This window comes from Manis javanica, chromosome 9 (genome assembly GCF_040802235.1).
Source record: "Manis javanica isolate MJ-LG chromosome 9, MJ_LKY, whole genome shotgun sequence".
Taxonomy (NCBI): Eukaryota; Metazoa; Chordata; class Mammalia; order Pholidota; family Manidae; genus Manis; species Manis javanica.
This window is the reverse complement of record NC_133164.1, coordinates 101,319,621-101,341,081: the sequence shown is the minus strand read 5'-3', so window position 1 is coordinate 101,341,081 and position 21,461 is coordinate 101,319,621. Positions and strand designations below refer to the sequence as shown.

The following is a 21,461-nucleotide window of genomic DNA, read 5'->3' as shown; positions in this document are numbered from 1 at the left end:
CAGATAATTCCTGTCTTGCAGGAAGACCAGAGGACTAAATGAGAGGAGCCACGTGAAGTGCTGTGCACATCGTTAGCCCCGGATAAGTGCTCAGTAATGTGACGATGATGGTGATAATGAAGCAGGAGGAGGAAGAAATTATTAGCATTGAGTTCTAGAAAAGCATTTCTAACATGGGTCCACATTTCCGAGTTTCTCTTAAGCTTCTTGTTGTGGCTCTGGAGGCTAATGAGGATCATGGGAATGAATCCTGGCGTGGGGAGGGTAGGAATAAAGATTAGAGGAAAGAGGAGGAGGAAGTGAAGGAAAAAGAAAATGGAGGAAAAAGGAGGAGGAGGAAGAGAAAGCAAGTCTCCATACTTGGGGGGAGAGGATGGTAGTAGGAGGAAGAACAAGCAAATGTCTCCACTTGCTGGGACAGAGGCTTCGGGAACTGCTTTCCATACATATTTCTGCAGGACCCTGATGGAGAAATACAGGGAGGGGTGTGGCATTTGCCGTTAGGGTGGAGGCAGAGAAGCAGGGTGGTGAATAACAAGGACTCCAGGTTTGGATGCAGACTCCCCACTGAGTGACCCAGACAAGATTCCTAATCTCCTAAAACAATACTACTGCCTACGTCATGAGGTTATGGAGAGGATTAAATGAGAGCTGTATCAAGTGATTAACTTACACAGTAATGTGGATTGTAGCTACCAATACCATTTTAAAGTCTGATACTTACACATTCCTGCAAGGACTTACTGTAAACTAGCTGCTTTCTAGAAAGTTAGTGGACTGTAGTTACAGAAGGTGGAACAGCCAGAGTAACATGGTTGGATACCAGACAATGAAGTTCAGTTGACCAACCGGGTGGGACAGGAAAAGAGAGGTAGGGAGGGCATCGAAACAAAAGGTAGGAGAAACATAATCTAGAATTGGGTGGAAATAGAGCAATCTGGGATGATGGTGAAATAGAGGTCACTGTGATGACCTCCTCCCACGTACACATCAAAACAGCAACTACATGTAATACAACTAACTTTGAAGTGAATGAGGAAGACCTTCACCTTTAATTAAGGTCACTTTGGGATGACAGTAAGACAGCTTGTCAAATGTCCTGCAATGATGGCCATGCTTAATCAGACAGGAGTAAATGATTAGAGACTCTGCCCCCAACATGCCACCATCCCAAACTCCCCCACTGGTGACGGTCTGATTATTTTTACAGCTGGAAATCTGTAAGTCATTTTTGCCACCATATGTGCCCACCTTCCCTAACACATCTATCTCTTCTTCCCTTCCCCTCCAACACCCAGTGCCTGCCTTTATTACAACATTCATCCCTTTGTTGTAGTTTTTCATTCATTTTACTCTTATGCTACCAGCCATAGGTGTGAACTCAGAGCTTGCTTCTGACCTGGCACCTGCCAAGGGGTTGCTGGATGAGTCAATGAATGGGTAAGGCCCTCATCCCCTCCCTCCTGTGTCACTGCAGTGGGGTGCCCCGGGCCCTCACCTCTCATCCCCACTCCAGCCCTTTCTGCCCTCTTCCATTAGCCCAGTCTTCTCAACATTCTTGGCTCCAAGTCTTCCACTCAAGGAGCTCAAATGATTCCCTACTGATGATCATATTGTGTCTAATTTAACTCCTGACTGATTCTCAAAACCCTCCATAATTGGCCCACCCTGCCTCTCCAGTCTTACTTCCACTGCCCACTTGCTCAGCTCCTTACCCTGCAGTCTGCCCTCTCCACCTCCACAAGACACTTACCTTGTCTGGAATGCCTCCCTCATCAGAGCACTCCCCATCACTGGGAACACAGCTCAAAGTCCGCCACCCCCAGGAAGCCTTCCCATTGGTGTGTAGGCTCTCTGTGCCAAAGTCCTACTATGTTTATTTCTGATTCCGCGGAGACTTTGTGTTGTCTTCTCTCCAATTGTTTCACTCCTGCTCTCTTCCTCTACCCCACAGCTCTGTAAATAGTTTCAGGAAAGGGAGCCCACATGGCCCCTGGCATACTATGAACACATAATATAGTCTTCATAAATGGTTGATGTGAATTTCAGTGTTATATTCAGAGATTAAAACTGACAATGAAGGATGGTATTGGGGAAAACTGTCATATAAAGGAGATTCTTGAGGGCTCGTGGGTTGAGTCCTTGAATTTTCAGATGTGATGACAAATTCAATGCATTTGAGAGCACCCAGTAGAGCAGCCATTTATGACAGGGAAGGCCTGATGACTGGGGCACTATGGAAAACTCTCTATGTCATCATTTTAGATTCTTATAAAGAGCTACTCTTCCAAGTTACTATAAAAGTTACTTTTTATAAAAAACAAACTCCATTTCATCTACCCCATCTTTCACCTGTGGCTGTTACTGGATTCATTCTGTGTTGAGTGGTTTACATCCTTCCTTTCTCTCTCTTTTTGTGGCATCCTCTGGAGAAGGAGAATTCCATGGGGGAATTCAAATACACTCAAATACAAATAAGTTTTCTTACTTTAGGGCCCAGGAATGTAGGCCTGCCACTTTTTACTGATGTTTGGGAAACCCCTTGGCTTTTCAGATTGTCCCCATTTTCAGAGGACAGCCCTGACCACTGAGTTGGCTGGCAGACTGAGCTTCAGTACTTTTCTCTGCCACCTCCTTTTATAGTATTGCTTCCCCAAATTAGTTGGGCTTTAAATGATTCTCATTAGAGAAATCACCTTAGTAATTCTTTCATCTCCAGTTGAATTATGCTTTCATCAACCTTTTAGCACATAGCAAAAGTGTTAGGTTTTGTTTCTGCCTGCCAATTAAGAATCTTTATATCTCAAAACTTATACACATAGTTGTTATAGCAAATTTTAAATATACAGAAATACAAAGGGAAGAAAACAAAATCAAAATCACACATCTTGTGAACTAGAGATAACCATTGTTAACATTTTGGAGTTTCACCCTTTTAGTGCATATGAAATCCTTTTTTTCTTAACAAAATGAAATATTATACACAGCATTTTTCCCCTTCTTTTTCTCACTTAACAAGAGCTTCTTTCCATGACTACACAGCCATGACAAATGTACTTTTATGTTGCACATTAAAGTTTATCTAAGTTTTAGATGATGAACGTCACTGTAACTAAATTTTGGCACAATCCATGATGATTTCCTTAGGATCAATTGCTAAAAGAATTACTGTGTGACAGAGTATGAACTTATCAAATCTGATACACAACTTCAAGTTGGTTTCTGGAAAAGTACTACTAATTTATACTTTCATCCTAGGAACACCACATATTATCTTTTCTTTTCATCTTTGCTAGCTTAAATGGGAAAAATAGTATCTCATATTATTTCCTTTTCTTTCATTGCTAGGGATGTTGATTGCTTTTCATATGTCTATTTGCCTTCTGTATGTTTTGTAAATGCCCTTTATATTCTCTTTTCATATTTCTTTTAATGTGTCCATTTTCTTATTGATTCATATAAATTCTTCATATACTAAAATATTAATTCTTTGTTATGTCACAGATATTCTTTTGGTTATATCAGTCACCTTTAAATGTTGACTTTGGTGTTTCATGTTTTGAGAATTAACATTGTTCATAATTTATTATCACATCAAAGTTTTACATTTTTGTCTAATCTGATCTATCAGTCTCTTCCTTTTTCTTTGGTTTTTATCCTTCATGCCCTTCTCCTTCCCAATTTTAAAAAAATACTCACATTTTTTCTAACACTTTAATGGCTTTGTTTTTTCATTTTGTCTTAAAGAATTGTATTAAAGGTACCATCATAGGGCAATAAGCATGAACTAAATAAGGACTAGTTATCACCATTCCACTCTGAATTGCTCTTAGCATCTTTGGATTTCAAGGAGGTGTCCCAGCCAGGTCAGCACCAGGCAGCCCCTCATTCCTAATCCACCTCAGTTTACCACCCTGGTCAGAGGTGCCTTGGAACCCTAGAGGGACAAGGGACCTACAGAGACTCAGAGGACAGTTTCCTCCTTCCCAGAGGGGAGATGTGCTTGGGATGTGCTCTGGTGCCTGGAAAACACACTGATTTTCCTGGCAGCATCGGGCCCAGGTGCAGGGCCAGGGGGTTGGAACCGGGCAGTCTGTGGAGTGCTGGTTCCCCTGTGGCCCTGTGCACAGTGTGTGGGCTTTGACCCACCTCCAGAGTATCATGAGGTGGCAGGGAGGGTGCCAGACCCTGCACAGCCTTATTGTTATCAGTGTAATTGAAATCCCGCATTCCCCTTTCCCCAGCACAGGAATGACAACTGAATGCCTGGAACCCAACCAAACCAGTTTACCTTGTCACCAAGTCTTAAAGCATTAGGGAAAGGAAGGATCTTACAGAGCATACTTGTTTGTTCAGAGAAAGGCCTAAGCCCCAGAGTAGGGTAATTACTGTTCAGGGAAGAATCCACATATTCTAGTCAGTACTTTGTGCTCTTTTTTCTCTTCATTTATTAACTAGCCCTTGCTGTGTGCCAGGCACTGTGGTGGACTTGGGAGATTTTAAAATTTTGTCTAAAACTTACCTTCCTGCCCTCCAATAACTCACTGTTTAGCTAGGAAATAGATGTAGAACAGTAATCATAGTATGTGTTGTGGATGCATTAATAGAGGTATGTACAGAGTACTGGGGGATAACTAATCAGGGCAGGAGGAGACAGGAGAATCAGAGAGAATTTCTGAATGAGATAATGTCTGAGATGGTCTTTAAAGAAAAGGGAGCTGTTTGCTGTAAGGGCAAGACCACAGCAGAGACAAACACACAGAGGCTCGGGGGACAATGTTTGTGTGGACTGGAGAGTGGTTTCGTAGGTGGCAGGATGCAGGGGGTTTCCTCCACCCCCTTTGCTGCAACCAACTGAGCCATCTGCTGCTCCACACTTCCCTCCACGTCCTGGGCAGAAGGCTCTTCTCCACATCTCTGCTCAAGCACTTCCTCTCCCTTCACACCCCACTAGAAGAAGGGCTCCTCCCTTGGCCTTTACATTACACCATGTGCTTATCTCTATGACCATACCTTTCACATCAAATTCAGAGATGAGAATAGGGAATGGGTCTATTAAAATATATATTATAAAAGGCAAAACCATGGAGACAATGAAAAGATCAGTTGTTGCCAGGGGTGGGGTGGGAGAGAAGGATGAACAGGTGGAGCCCAGAGGATTTTAGGGCAGTGAAGATGCTCTGTATGGTACTCTGATGATGGATACATTTGTCCAAAGCCATCAAAGGTACAACACCAAGAATGAAGCTAAGGTGAGCTCTGGACTCTGGGCAATTATGATGTGGCAGTGTCGGCTCTTCAGATTGAATAAGTGCCCCACTCCAGCGGGGATGTTGATAATGGTGGACACTCTGCATGTGTGGGGGCAGGGGACTCTCCCTACCTTCCTCTTAATTTTGTTGTGAACTTAAAACTGCTCTTAAAGCCCTTATAAATATAAATGAATAAATAATTTTAAAAATCTTGAGTTTGGGGAAGGAATTCAAATAGAAAGGTAGAAGTAAAATAAAATAAAAAGATAAAAAGAAAAATGTTTTTAATTTCTAAGTACCCAGAATCTCACCAGTGTGAGAGGATTTATTATCATGAAAACCGTGGGAGGCCATCACAGATTTTAAAGGTGGAGAATGAAAGATATTTGGACAGGGAGGGACTGGAGGCCAGGTGGTCAGTTGGGAAGCTATTCAGGGAAGAGGTGTGTGTGTTGGGAGGTAGCAAGAGGAGAGTATGGAGATAAAATGTATAGGACTCACTCAGCAGCTGGCTGTCGAGGTGAAAGGAAGAGGAGAGGAAAGATGGTGGCAACATTTCTGGTTTCTCCAAACCACTTCCCTGACCATCCACAGGTTCCATATGAAACTGGGTTAATGTCTCATTTAAAGCAGAAAAAGCCTAGGTTAGCCAGGCCCACACTTTCTCTTTTAAAAAGAGCATATGGAAAAAGATGCAATGACATGATACACTAGGAAGTCATTCCCAATAAAAATAATCACTATGTAGAATGACAGAGACATTCTGCATAACAGTATCTTTTAACGTTCCTCCTTCTGAGATTGAGGCAAGGTCTGTAGAACCACAAGGCCCAACCAAGGAGGACCATAAAGTAAGGCTGACACGGGGTGAGGGAGTTACAGATTGGGAGAGTCAGGCCAGAGTACACTTACACTCCCCTGGGAGTGAGATGAGCTGCAGTGAGGCCAGGCGGGCATGTGTAACAGACCTACATCTTCTCAGCCAGAAGGCATGACAAGCACAAGGTCCATATTTCCTATGATCAGCATTTTCTGAGATTCACCTCCTTACTTGCCCTAGACTACGTCTGACTTGCTCATATGTGCCAAGGTTAGAGAACATGATTGCCCCAGGCATTCCTGAGTAGTTACTATATGCAAGGGGTGATACTAGATGGTATGAGACACTCTACAATATAAGGTACAGACTCTACCCACTCAGAATTAACTGTCTATTCTGATCAAATCGTAGAGCCTTGAAAACAGCCCTTCAAACAACCATACTGTTTACTTAAAAAAAAAATACAAAAAGGGTCTCTATGGGATTGTCAATAATATTTTTACTAAATATACTAAAAGTAGATGTTGCACTTTTATTAATTTCCTTTTCCATTTCTCTCTCATACCAGATAATTTTCAGGATCAGATGAAAAGGGAATTAGCCTACCGAGAAGAAATGGTGCAACAGTTGCAAATTGTAAGATGCATTTCTACTTAAAATAAATGCAGTTTGATGGGTTTGTTCTCAAACCACCCAATATGTATGAATCTGTTCATGTTTTTGCTGTGAAATCCTTTGGTCCACTTACTTCTCCGCTGGCTTAGATGCTAATTACCAAAAGATTTACTTAGACACAGGATAAACAGATGTGTCAGTACATTTCCCCTAAATGTAACTACCTACCATGTGTTAATAGACAGATGTGTAAATTGTCTCTGTGGTGAGCCAGAGATACCTGCATTGTCTTTCACTATGCAAACTTCCAAAATAAGGTGCTGGGATGCACTAGAAACTCATAAAGGGCAATTGTCTTCCATCATCCCCTCCCTTACTACCCAGAGTGAGCCAGGCTCTCCAGTGTCAACAGTGCTTAGTATAAACACAGTCAATTAACTTCGCCTGAAGAACAATGAAAAGGAATGAATTATTTCCAGATGAACTATGTTCTTCACTCTCTCCTAATCACGTCTCAATGTGGACCCTAAGATCTGTTTGTATGGGAACAGGGAAACAGGAAGATGTCTGATACATAAATGTTGTGGGGGTTTTTGGTTTGTTTTTTTTATTTTTCATTGCAAATTCATCTCCCTTTGTCCTCAAAGATATACATCTGGTATTATTCATTAGTGCTTTTAAAGCATCTTCCAAGCTTCCTCATTTTCAGGCGTACAATGGGGGACATACTTTTTTATCAACATTTGCAAGATATTTTTAATCCCTGGGTAAAGACATACTCTGATCCTTAGTGGTATTCCCAGTATGATTATTATTATTTGGGTTGCTTGACATTTCTGAGCTGGCCTGTGTTCTCTTTATGCCATTAAGCATGGATCTTTGCATCCCAGCCTGTCTTGTCTAGAGAGCCAGGTATCTGCTCAAGAAAGATGGTTATTAATGTTTCCTTTGAGAAATCATGCTTGTGTTAATGGAGATTGCTGAGAGTCATTTTTAAAGCAGCCTTGTATTTCATGTTTCCCATTCTGGGGGCTCTGTTAAGAGTGCTGTTTGTAACTCTAACCCTCTCCCTGAGGTTTTCATTGATCTCAAGGGTTGGGCAACAACCTGCACTTTTGAAAAACACCTCAACATAAGATGCCTCTAAAAAGGAACTTTCTTTTTTGTTTTGAGTTTGTTTGTGCTAGTTTTTTTGCACCAAAATTCACTGAAGAGCAGAAGGATTTTCTTATTGATTGGCAAGTAATCCCCAACAAAGGTTTAAGAAATGTAGCTACTATTCTTAGCTTTTGATACCTAGATAATAAGAGCTTCTAATTACTTGCTATGGATATACTTCTTATTTTCTTTGCCCAAAGGAAAAATTTTAATATAAAATTGGAAGTAAAGGAAATACAATTTTAAGACCTTATTTTAAAACAAAAATTGCCCACATGCAACCAAAAAATTGTAATTTTGGAGTGGTGAGGAGTAAGCAAAATTAGCTTTATGAAAGGAATTATTTAAATGCTCCTATTTAAGGCCAGTTGTATAACTTTAGTGTGTTGTCTTTGACATTTGGTTTCTGAAATAGTGTTGCATCCATGCAATAAGCAGGACGTATTGATAGCAGAGAAAATGTCTCATGTCTTTTGAGATATTTGGTACATGGGAGATACAAATTGATATCACTAAACATTTTTATTATACTGTATTGCAAAATATTTTATCATTATGCACTCGTTTATCTAGACATGTGTTTTCAGTTCATATTCCTCTAGACAGTAGATTATCCCTGGTTATAAATTAAATTCTTTGGGAGAAACTAGAAAATTTTCCCCAAGCCCTGGAGGTACTCTATAATTCCTGAAATCCACAAAAGCACATCCCAGCTAACAACGTGAAAATTGGTGAAACATCATGATTTGTCCCTCCTGCTTCTCTCGCTGTTTTTGTGTTCCCTACCCAGGGTCTTTATGCTGCCTCCAGCACCTAGCACTGTGTCTCGCATCAGAGAGCTGTCTGTAAACATTTGCTGAATGGGTCACCACCCATGGTCGCCCCTGACCCAGCGCTGACACTCTCCCATGGCAGCCCTCCTCGTTCTTCTCCAGCTTCGCCTGGCTTGCGCCTGACTGCCTCAATTTTTCTTTTGTGCTAAGAAACTACTTTCAAAACTGCTAAGGGAGGGCATGCTAGTGAATTACAGGGAGCCTGTATTTTACTGCACCGTCCTTGTCACTAACAGACAAAGCTTCCTCTAAGGTTTGCAAACTTGAGTTCAAGACTCATGCCATGTAGTTCATTAAGTGTCAGTTCCTCAACCAAAGGGACCCCTTGTAAGGTCTAACCTCACGCCCTGCTAGGAATATAATAAAGTGCAAGTATGTAGTAAACACCCATATGAGTCATAAATTGCTCTGCCAATATGGGTAATGAATTTAAATGCATACCCCTTCTCAAAGGTAGTACCTCTGAACAGTCAAATTGCTTAAGCCCTGGTGGCTAGAGATATTTTTGTGCTAGAGATATTTAAGGACCTGTGTGCCCATTACGTCATCTACTTTAGAGATGAGGCAGCAGCCTTAAGGTTATTTGAACAGAAATTTGTCTAGTTCCCCATTCAACTTGTTTTATTTGCTAAACTACCTGGGGGGAATGTCATTAGGATCATCTATCTAAAGATTATCAAGAAACTGCTAGGTATCATAATTATTGATTCTCTCAATATTATTAGTTGAATGATCTAATTCATCAGTAAATATAGTTACACGCTTTGCTCCCTGAGAACATTACAACTCACTCAAAACTATTTTATTATTTTATATTTAAAGTTTACAGAGCATCTATTAAAGAATGTGCATTTTTTTCCTGTTGATGGAATAAAACCTCATCCTATCCTGCAATCATGGAAAATTCAAATATATTAAAACCATCATATTTTGTAATGATTCCCATAGAGCCACAATGCATTTATCCTATGCTGTTACACAGTGTTCTTATTCAAAAGATTATATCAAAAGCATCCTGGGTATCATTGCTGTAGAAAGAAAACTTATGAATTTCTTTGGCTCCTGCATTTTTAGATTCTCTGCTGACTATAATTTCTGCACCACTGCTTCCTTTTTCAGTTTGTTAAATGCAAAGTTGTGATGACTATAGAATCAAATGATTGGCTCTCTTTATGCATTTATAAATGAATGTGCATTGATCTCAATATGAGATTTAAAGCATATGCAGTTTATTTAACATTTATACATGGGCTACCAGCTAACTTTAAAAAAAATGTATCTTAAAATTAGAGTTTTATAGTACCTAACAACATTCATTTTGAAGTCCTCCACCCCTGACCTGGGTTTCCAAATGTTTAAAATGCTCTCATTACTAAACCAGATTTATTTATATAAGCAAAGGAATCTATTCCTTTGTGAACCAAATACAAAAGTATTAAAATCTAGCAGCTTCACAAAAATGTTAGTGCAAAATATACTAAAAAGCAAAAGATTTCTCATACACAAGTGAATTGTGATTCTAGGAGAACTTTGTTCATTTTGAAAATAAGATCCATCAGGTTTAAGGTGAAAAAACTAATACAATGTTCTATGTCAATTATATCTCAATTGAAAAAATTAAAAAGAACCTAAAGATATTTTACTCAGTGTATAACCTTTTGATTAAAGTTTTTTGAACTACTAGGATGTAATATAGTTTACAATATGAGTTGAGGCTATTAAAGTGCCTCAATGATCTTTTTTTTTTTTAATTTGGTAACTATATTTTCAAGCAAGTGCACCTATATGTAAGTTCCTACTGCGGGTTTGTTGAAGACATGCTCTTTTTTAGTCGGTTCTTGAAGGACGTTGTGAAGCTGCAATAGAGAGCACATGATACCTTGCTAGACCCAGATTCACATCCTTTGAACTTGCTGGATCACTACCAAAAGCATGCAGATCAAGAAAATGTGCTAGTCTTGAAGTGCCCTCTGCTGTTTTACCAGAACTCTGCAGTCATATGCAGCCAGGAGGAACAGGTCTCCAAGTTCTTCATTAAAAGCTTCAATTAAAATAACGTTCAATCAATAGATATAGTACTAATGTTTCATTCACTGTGGACTTGTAAAAAAAAAATCGGTTTACCGCTTCCTGATGGAAGGAGCGCAGTGCTTCCTTGCAGGGAAAGGAATGATGGGTCTTTATCATCGCCGGAGGGCTGCTCCCCTTCGGCAAGGGCACAGCTTCCCAGTGGTGTGGTCTTTTCTTGGAGGTTCTCCAGGATTCATTAGGATTGCGGACTTGCCCAGATTTCTACCACCTCAACCCAGACAGTTTTTAAAATAGGTTGTTCATATTTTTTTTTGAACATAGAACAGTTACTGTTTGGAGTTACATTTTTAGAAAAAGATCCCCGGGCCACAAGAGGATTTTGGTTTTGTGGCTAAATTTGCAAAAGAAGATCCCTGCAAGTCAGAAGAGTTGATGCAAGTCTGAACTCCTGTGGAACCTGCCTTAACATTCTCCAGCAGTAGGCAGACTTTGGCTACAGTGGGTCCTTTTCCATTTATGGATCTATGGCCATGCCTCTTGCCAATGCAATCACGTGTCCGTTAGTTATACAGCCTTCTCATCTTTCCCCTTTTGATTTGTTGACCCACCTGGATGTCAGAGGTCAGGCTAACTCTCTCATAGCACGAACTAGGAAGTTACCTATTTTTGGAAGACCCCAGTGCTTTTGATAGACTAGAGCCAACTAGGTAATTTAGAAGTTATATAGCAACTTCAAATTTTTTGTCCTTGCCATTTGTGGTGATTTCCAAACTGGTCAAAATGAAAAGACAGCTTTTGTAAATTCTATTATAGGAGATTTACATGACTAGTTAACTTAAATGAAGCCTGTAGGATCCTGAGCTCCCAAGTCAGAGAGTGTTTGCTGAGGTCTTTGTAAATCCAATATTGCATTTCATGGAATCTGAAGCCTGTCAATTAAAAGAGGCACCATTACCTGATGTATCACAAGAAAAGAAGCTTCCAGCTATTGTTCTAAGATGTCATTATTACAATACACGCAGTCTCAGAGATATTGAAATGTGAGGGGGAAAAGAGTGCATCTTAGAATCAATGAAATAGTCATTTCCATGAACAATTGGGCCATGTGCTAATATAATTCTTTATCATTCATGATCTAAGACTTGAAATTAAAACCACATGGTGTTTTCAGCTCACAACGTTTTGCTTTTTTGTCTTTGGTTTTGTTTGTCTTTCATTTCATTTTGTTTTAATGAAATAAATGCAACAGTGTTTGAGTGCGGATAATTCTTCACACAGATCAAATTCCAGTTGAAATCTGGGGATCACCTGTGCTTATTTGAAAATGTCCTTTTTTTCCTTCCTGAGTCCTTTCTTCCTTTCCTTCTCATCTTCCCGCCCTAATGAAATGCTACACTGTTGTTTCTGAAACAAAGACAAAGGAAGAAAGGAAAAGGCATTCTGACTTCAGAAAGTTGTCTTTTGTTTAGGAGGAATAGTTTATTGGTTTTGATGAGTGGTCCATGGTGGTGGTAACTTTAGTGCCTGGCACAGAACAGACTTTTCTAAATCTTTGTGACATCTCATCTTGATGTTGAGGACTCTTTCTAAATGCAAGAGTGGCACAAATACATTTTATTAGGTAATTGCTGGTACCCCAAGGTTTACATCATTTCTACTTGTTATCCTAAATAATGGAATTCTATTCAAGGCTCTGTTATATCATGCATCTAAAGAGAGAGGTGATCCATGTGATTTGACATGTTGTAGCAAACACTGTAATAGGAAATCAAGATTCGTGTGTAGTTAATAGCAGGTGTAGCATAACTCAGAGCAAAAAGAAGAGGTAACTAGGGTTAAGTCCCTATGTAACTGTTATCTAACTAATCTCAGCTCACATCCTAAAATACGAGATTAGGACACTGAACTTTTTATGGTGAGAAAATGAATTGTTAGTTTCATTGCTGCTTTCTATGCCCTTTATCAGATATGTGCCTATCAGATACATATATGTTGTCTTTAGATTTCAGAATAATGAGGTGGTTATTTTAGTCTTCTTTATTTCCGTTAAAGAGACTGATTCAACTGACTAGTCACTAGTGTCATTGTAGATTCATAGCTCCTTCCCATTAATAAAGGTTCATATTTATGGAATGGTGGATCGGGAGAGAAAAACATAAATATACTGGAGATATGGGGAACATACATACATAACAGTATTCATAAACATTGCTTAGTTTAATGAAAATAATTTTATTTCTCTCACTGCTTTTACATAATAGCCATATTTCATGTTACATTCTAGAAGTCTGAATATTTATTTATTTACATGTAAAATAGATCCAAATCCTTAGAGTCCTGAGGTCAGCCTTTTAATGATGAAGGTAAGTAACATAATGACAGAGTAGCTTCACTGGCATTAATGGAGAGGCAAATCTAAATCAAATATGGAATTTCAACCATCTGAATTTTCTAATGAAAAGTAACATATCTAATGTGGTAGGCTTTCATCTGAAGCCTCAGTATTAAAGAGTATTTCTCAAGTTTTTCCAGGTAGAATTCTCAAGGGTCATATTTTCTCTTCGGTGCAAATATTTCTGACACTTCTTAGTAGTTCTGGGGAAATTACCCAGAATAATAGTTTGTGTTTAGTCAGTTCCTCTTATTTGTGATTTATAATGATGCATATTTCATCACTATAATTAAATGAAAGATTAAATTGAACTAGTTTATCTTCACATTCTTGTTTTGTGACCTTGAACATACATTATAACATTACTTAGTCATCTTACCTAAATAAAAATAACATCATATTATTAAATGCAAAGTTAAAAAAAACTTTTTAAAGTGAAATGTCACATGTTAACCTCAAAGACCCTGTAGCAACAATTCATTGTGATCACCTAGTTTATGTTTGATACGCTTTTTAAAAGGCCTTAGGAATGCTGTACCCCAGAAGCCCCAAACTGTTGAGACCTTTTTCCACAGGGGGAGAAATTTAAATCTGTCTCCAAATTTAGCTTATCTGGATAGTTTTGCTTGTTTTTATCTTACAGATCCCCTACGCAGCAAGCTTGATCAGGAAAGAAAAGCTTGGTGCCCATCTCAGCAAAAGCTAAAAGGTAAGCTCACCAGAAGAAAGAGATTTTCCTTAACTCTCTGAATTATTATTGTTTGACCATATTTTTTATTGATTATTTGAAATAGCCAAAGGGATTGCTAAAGTTGCATCCTGTGGTTAAGCCAAAATACTGATGAACTTCTTTATGTCGGGTCATGGGACTTCCTAAATGAATGGCTGAGGGCATTTTATAAATTCCATGGAAAGTTCCTAAAACTCAGAAACTTCTCTATTCAGTCTGCAGAAATGATTATCATTCTGTTTGGAGAGTTTTTGCTCTTTGTGGTTCCACACCTTGATCACTGCCCTTCTAAAGGAAACTGAAGTGTCAGCAGTCATGTTTATTGCGTCTCATCTTCTCTGTCTCTCCTTTCCTTCCAAAGTCTTCCCAAAACTGAGTTTCAGTGAGTTACTGACAAATGGTGATATGAACAATTGCAGGCAACATAGACCTTTGAGAACTTCTTCTCTAGGAATAGTCATTCTTTATTTCTCTAAACCAATCATTGTGACAATATGTTAAGAAAAACTAGCAAATGTACTTACTAAGTCAGGAAAAAAACTCAGATGTCAGAGATAGCATTTGTAAGTGCCAATGGCCAGTTAGGATTAATTTGCCAGTTTGATCCATTCCAATCAGAATGATTCTTCCCATGCCTTCCCTCTGGAACATTTTTAAACTCAATAGAGTTTGTTGGCAAAAAGAATTCCATACGTGCATTCTCATGGTTCTGTTTATCTCCTTCATGCCCTTCCTCTGAATATCACAAGCCTCCTCTACCATATGCAGATGACAGTCCTACTTCTTGCCATCATCTTTATTAGTGCTGATTTTCAGTATTTGTCTCATATGACAATTATGTCACATTTCATCAGTAGCTCAAAACTCTTCAAAACAATCTCTCACTCATATGCTTTCCTAATTTTACACACAAGGGATTGAGTTGTGGGGAAAAGAGATGTGATTTTTTTTATGTCCATGTTGCAAAGCCAAGAAGAGATTCTAGGGCTCCTGACTTTTGATCCAGTGCCTACGTGTTCCCAGTGCATGCATGTCATGCCCTCTGTGAGCAGATGTTTCTGTAACAGAGAAGGTCAAATGATAAGTAACTCTGTTTCCATCTCCATGAAGTCACATACAAGTGGGCCTGTGAGTTGACTCCGTTCTATATATTCAGTATTTTTCTTAAGTTGGAAGTTGACTGTGGGCAATTTCTTTTTCATTATAGTAGATAGGTTTTTACCAACAGTGTGAAATGAACATTCAGACTCCAGTAAACCTTAACTGGGAATATCAAGGTAATCAAGGCAGGAATCACCCTGATTAATGCTGACAAACCCATATGTGTAATAGTTTGAAAATGTCAAATGAATTAATTTTCAGTCAAATCAAAGAGAATATAGTAGGATGACAGTTTTTTTTTTAAAAATATATCCTTTTTATTGAAGTATAACACACATTCAGCAAGGTCTGAAAATCATCAAGTCATACAAGCCATGAAGTTTACAAATCAAAACTCAGTGGATTTTCACAAGATGAATTCCTTTAGGTTTCCAGCACCTAGACAGCCACCTTGTGACCCTGCCTAGTTACTCCCCTACCCAACAAAGATTAGTTTTGCCTGGTATTGAACTTTAGTAAAGAATGTTGTACAGAAAGTTCTCTTGTGTCTGGCTTCTATTACTACACATTTGTGAGATTCATCCATTAGAATGTAGTTGGATTTATACTTAGGAATTTCATTAAATTCTCTTTTTACTCCTTCTAATTCCCCAACTCACCTTCCCTGCTTGTTGGACATGAACTGCTTTACACCTACAAAATGAAGACTCACTGCCCAGAAACCATGACTCTGACGGTGACATAGTGTATAGCTAGGTGGAAAAAAAAAAGATTGATTTGTGTTTAGTAACTAATGCTTCCTCCATGCTGATTTTGTTTCCATCCTTGCAGACAACAGGGATTTCTCTAAGTAGACCCTGGTGCTTTCAGAAGATTAGTGGTTACTTAAATGCTGAGCTAAATCAGCCAAGCAGAGAATCACAACCATATTGTTAGAGGCAGTATTTGATTCTCAACATGCCAAGCTTGCAAGGAATTACCCCAAGAGGGATTACAAAATAAAAATCATTACACCAAGGGAGAGAGACAAATTCTGTCTTGCTGAGTGACCACAGGTTTCCAAATTAGGGACTGATGCATTAATGTCTTATGCAAGAGTGACCCTTAAGGTTGTATATTGTGTTCTTGCCACCCAGTGGATTCCAATATGACTATTAAGAGGAGGAAGCTTTTCAAAACCACAGGCAATCCACTTAATAAGCTGAGCAAATACTGCCACATATCACTGCTCTACCAATCTTTTTTATCCTACATTAGGACATAAGAAATTCCATGTTGAGTCAAAATAAAGATCTACCCAGACCAGGATACTATGAAATTCCATTAGAAGATCCAAATTGTTGTTCCTAACAATATCAACCTCAAGTTTTAGGCATATACACTGAATACTTTCAACTTTCCCTTGATAAATCCTTAAAGATCCATTACCTATGGATTTATCTAAACCTTTCTTCAACCTAAGCATAGTCCCCTTTGGGAAAATAAATTCTATTTGTTTAGCTACTAGCTGTGTAAAGTGTAGCTTATTTTATTTATCTTCAAACTACCTCCTAAAACAAGCCCTAGTAGATTAGACATTGTATTGCTTTGCATACTTGTTTCACTGTGAGCTCAAGAGTACAATGGAAATGATATGGAAAATATTTTGAACTATTCTGTGCACTATCCTTCCATCTGGACTGTTTTTAACACCAGAATTATCCCTGACTGTCTCCCTTACCTTTGGTTGTTTCTGTGACTCAGTTTCTGCACAGATACCCCAGTTTAATCTGTGCGAAATCCGTACCATCCCGAAAATGTCATCACAGTAACACTAATTTAGTTATTTTAGTTATTAGTTTACATTCTTTTTTTTCCAAACACCTTTTAACAGTATGCAAATGTCTTCATGTAACTGATTGAAACACCAGATCTTTCATAAAGAACTCAATATTTCACATAGTGGAAAGTGTATTATAGAAAATGGCTTGTTCATAGTTATACAGTAACTTATAACCAAGCTGGAAATAATAACTATCATCCTTTTTTCATTTTTCTTATTGAAGAATAGTTGATATACAACCTTATATTGTTTTCAAGTATACAACACAGTGGTTCAACAGTTATCTACCTTATTAAATCCTCTCCCCCACTAGTGCAGTTATTATCTGTCAACATAGGGAAGATGTTGCAGAATCACTATCTATATTCTCCATACTGTACTACCATCCCTGTGACCAATTTATCTTATGATTGAGAATTTTTGTGCCCTTTTATCCTTCTCACCCTCCTCACTTACCCATCTAACTCATCCCCCATGGCAGCCATTACCAGTCACTTCTCAGTGTCCATGAGTCTACTGCTATTTTGAATAGTAACTTTCATTTATTGAGCATTAACTATGCCAGATACTGGGCTAAATTCTTTGCCATGTTATCTCTTTTGATCCTGTGTAAGGCAGATCCTATGACTATCCCCTTTTCATGCATGAAAATACTGAGGCTCAATGAGGTCACTTAGCTAGCAAGTGGCAGAGCCAGGTTCAATCCAGATCTCTTTGACTTTAAGCCTTGTCTGTCTAGGATCACGGGGCTGGTTTTAAGGGAGTCTGGCTTCTAAATCTGACACTACCTCCCTGTGCTATCTTGAGTAATATCATTAAATCTTTGTGAGGCTCACTCTTGTCTATAAAATGTGGATGGCCAAACCCAGTCAAAATCTCTGCCATCTCTAAAATGCTGACTGTCATTCTTACATGCCCGTCTTCTGCCATATTCCCTCTCTTTTCCCACAAAGGGGCTGCTTTCATTAAAGTCTGCTTAAGACCATATATAACACCCGAGGGCATGAACCACCTACTTTTGCCTTAATGTCTGTATTTTCATCATCCCTAGCTGCTATGTTGCCTCCTTCTGAAGAGTTTGAAAATATGATTTTCTTCCTATGCTAACAATATCTACCTCTTTGGTAAACTCCTCTTTTATTTCAGTTTGGAATAATACATAATAATTGATTACTATAATTACATAACATAATAAGCATATTTATATAAAATACAATATAAATGTTATGTGAAATATATAAATATAATAAAATATACTTTATATTGTTTTTATGTAAAACATAATAAATACAAATATAATTTATAATAATGATTCAGTTCTGAAATAAACTTATTATAGAAGTAATAAGAAGAAAAAGGTCTTAAAAGGATGTAGAGGGATTGCAATTGAGCACTCTGTGTCTTCCTTTTGTATAGATCAGAGATAAAGGGGGAATGGCATATCCATTTGTTTCACCTGTAGTCAGACATAAAGGGATGAGTTTCTTTCAAGAGTCTCCATTGAGAGTGACAATATCCTCCCTGTCTTCTAAGGGCTCTGTGTCAATTGTCTTATTTAATCTTTAGAACCACCCATTGAGAGAAGTACTTCTACTTTCATCATTCGACAGCTGAGAAAACTGAAATGCGGAGAGATGAGTAAGCTGTCTGTGGTCTGACTGCTGGCAAGGGGCAGGATTTGAGCCAGGTTGCCTGGCTCCACTGCCCACACTTGATATGCTCTCCTCTGATTCATGAGCTGAAATCACGACCTAATTCACATCCTCTATTATCAGTTATAAATATACAGTTAATAATCAGTGTGATGGTTTGGTTGATGTTGAATCACAAAACCTCCAGTCAGACTTCTACAGTTGCCCCAACACCCCAGGATAAGAAAAAGAGATGTAACTTGGGCCATACAGCTAAAGCCAGCAAGATACTGGTTCATGAATTCTGCCTGCCCCTCTCCCTGCAGGCTGTCTTAATGTCTGTCCGACAACAACCCAGAGTTTCCAGAACCCAGCCAAATAGCTTTACGGTAAAAGGGGACAGCAAACCAGTACACTGTGATTTAATGGTTGTAGTTTGACTCAACCCCAGCAGACATGTATAACCTTAGATAGCAGACAAACATGGAAAAACAAAGAGGCTTTAGGGTCACTGTTTCAACACTTTTATCCAAACAGTACTAAAAATGTCTTCTCTTAAGGATATACTAAATGTTACTTAAAATGTGTTTTAATTATCCGATTATATCATGCTGAGGTTGTCATTCTGTGCTTCTTATCTTACCCCAGGTACACAGAACCACTTGCTTTTGCTCTCTTGTAAGATACAGCCTGCCACTGAGCACTTCTGACCTGCATAAAGACTGCAACTTGAAAGGGCTTGGGAATCAAATATAAAGTCAGGCTCGGGAGAACCCAAGGACAAGTGACCTCAAAGCTGCATGGACAACCATGTAAAATAGACTGTAGCAGCCATTCATTAGCGGGGGGAGGGGGGAGCCAACCAGAGCAGTCAATGCTTGTCGCATCTTTTGGTGGAACCAAAGTTTTGAGTCTTTGTGTTTTTAAAGGCCCACTGAACCCAGAGAGTGGAAGTGCTGTTAGCCAACCAGGGTTGGAAATCCACGGACGGTCCCAAGGGATCTCAGTGCTGCATATTTAGAGAGAGCAGCTCTACAAGACTGTCTTTTACGTTTGAAGAAGTGATTCTTGGTGGAAAGAAAACACAAGACCTGTCCTATGAGTGGGGATCACTTTTCTACAGCTAGGACAGCATCAGCTGAACAAACCGGCTTTTCCTAGCAAACTGGGTGGACTTACATGTGACCCCCTTCCTCTCTGGTACTTTGCCTGCTGTATGAATGAAGATTGTATTCCTCTGGAAATATTTTACAGTTTAATATTGAGTGTAATTAAGAATATAATCATGTTATCAAAAATGGTATTTAACTGTTGTAGTTTCTTTAACATTCATGTGGATAAAAAAAGTCTATAATAAAAAAACTATGAAGTAATAATTGTGTTCATGTTGTTAAATGCACATTTGCTTGGGGGCAACTAATAGAACCCAATACTTTTAAGAATAATTTAGCATAAAATACTTGAGTAAATTATTTTCAACAACAGAATTCCTTCAAAAATGATTATTTAAGTCTAAGTGAGCCTCTGCCCATTGTCAGCAGCTGGAGTCCTCCACATCATGTTAGGATCTTTGCCGGGGCGTTGGAAGATTCTAGATCCCTGCTAGGTCTTCCAGCAGTGTTGGTGATGGAGTTGACGTTGTGCCTTCCTCCTTACTGTAATGAGGAATCAAAGTCCATGAGATCATTTTATGCCAAAAATACTGTCTCTCAGATGAGAGGATAGAAGGGCCACAATGGTGACCCCTTCCGGGCCAGGATTTCTGAGGCAGTGCTGGTTTGCACAGACATCCACTAAGGATGACCTCTTGCCCTGAAGTTGCCAAAGACCATTCTAACTGAAGAGCAGCTCACCCATGGCATCCCTCAATAGATTTCAACAGAAGTTTAAAATGTATCACCATGATATTTGATACTTTCCCCCCACCCTCTGAATTATCATGAACTATCCATTAAAGCTTCACAATTTACCCTTGAGATAAACTTTCTTATCCTTAACTGCCACATTAAGAAACTAAAGGATACACACTAGTGTTTTCTTCCTAACCCATGAAGGATAGAAAGCCAAGTCAGAGAAGGGACATAAACCAAGTATTGGAGTCTGAGGACAGCTTCCCAGCTACCACTAGTGGAAAATAATATGAAGATGTTGTGAGTGATCACACAGGGCCGGATGTTCTCTTTGAGGTGTTTTTCCAGAAGGGACTGGGTCTGGGCATGGGACTCACACAGCCCTTCAGACATGGCACACCTTTCTGACACTGGCACAGGTGCTTAGGAAGATAACTGGGGCAGTCCAGCTGGAGAATTTTCTTCCATGTAAGCTTTAAATTACCCACAGGACTGGAAGCCTTTGACTGTAAAAAGGTGACAAAATTATGTGGGAAGATACAAACCTGGCTTCATGGCCAGCCACAAGATGACAGCAGAGGTCATTTTCTGCAGAACCCAGTACAAAATCACGGACCAAGTATCTTCTCAGAGCAATAGCAGCAGCTTGAGATGGGGAAGTAACTGAGAGTTGTGCTGATTTAAAGTCTTTCTTCTGCACTTGCATCAGTTGGCAGTGTAAACAAGTCTGCAAGGTCAGTCTTTCCTCTCCAATTGCAACTTTAAATGTCTCAGGGTTGTTAGTGCTAAAATATCAGCAAATGATAAATAGATGAAAACATAAAGGGAAATTAGAACCAGATAACTTGACAAGAATATCTGAGAGCCTGGAGTTATTAATGTGACATAGCTCTGAACTGAGTTAATGGCCAAGCTCAGGGTGGGAGGCCATTGGCGTCTGCGGCCAAGGATGCTGAAACAGCATGGGTGCCTTCCAGTTGACCGCCTGAATTCCAGGCTCCAGAGAAGCCCCATTTGCACATCTTTCCCTGAATGCCAAGAGATTCCCGTTGTCCTTACTTTCAGGGCCTTAGAGTCTCCCCCTTTCTTGAGATACTTTATCAGACTGAGTCTACTCCTTACAAGCACCAAAGTCAAACAATCCTCCATGCAGCCATGAAATTACATACCAAAACCCAAACCCTCAGAGAAGAGCCAAGGAAATCCAAAAGGAATATCTAATATGG

The 21,461-nt window shown here is 39.1% G+C and overlaps 1 protein-coding gene across 3 annotated transcripts in view; it reads left to right on the top strand.

The window, feature by feature from the left end:
• SKOR2 (SKI family transcriptional corepressor 2) overlaps nucleotides 1–19,706 on the top strand; it is a 38,842-nt gene extending 19,136 nt beyond the window's left edge. For 2 of the 3 annotated variants that reach the window (XM_073213023.1, XM_037015068.2), the window contains 3 exons: nucleotides 6,641–6,708; nucleotides 13,745–13,810; nucleotides 19,034–19,706. In XM_073213023.1, coding sequence (XP_073069124.1) covers nucleotides 6,641–6,708; nucleotides 13,745–13,807 — 131 coding nt within the window. In that variant the 3' untranslated portion in view covers nucleotides 13,808–13,810; nucleotides 19,034–19,706. Of the gene's footprint in view, nucleotides 1–1,367; nucleotides 1,441–6,640; nucleotides 6,709–13,744; nucleotides 13,811–19,033 lie in introns of those variants that run through there. The other variant, XM_073213022.1, reaches the window with a different exon arrangement.
• Nucleotides 19,707–21,461: the final 1,755 nt, after the last annotated feature.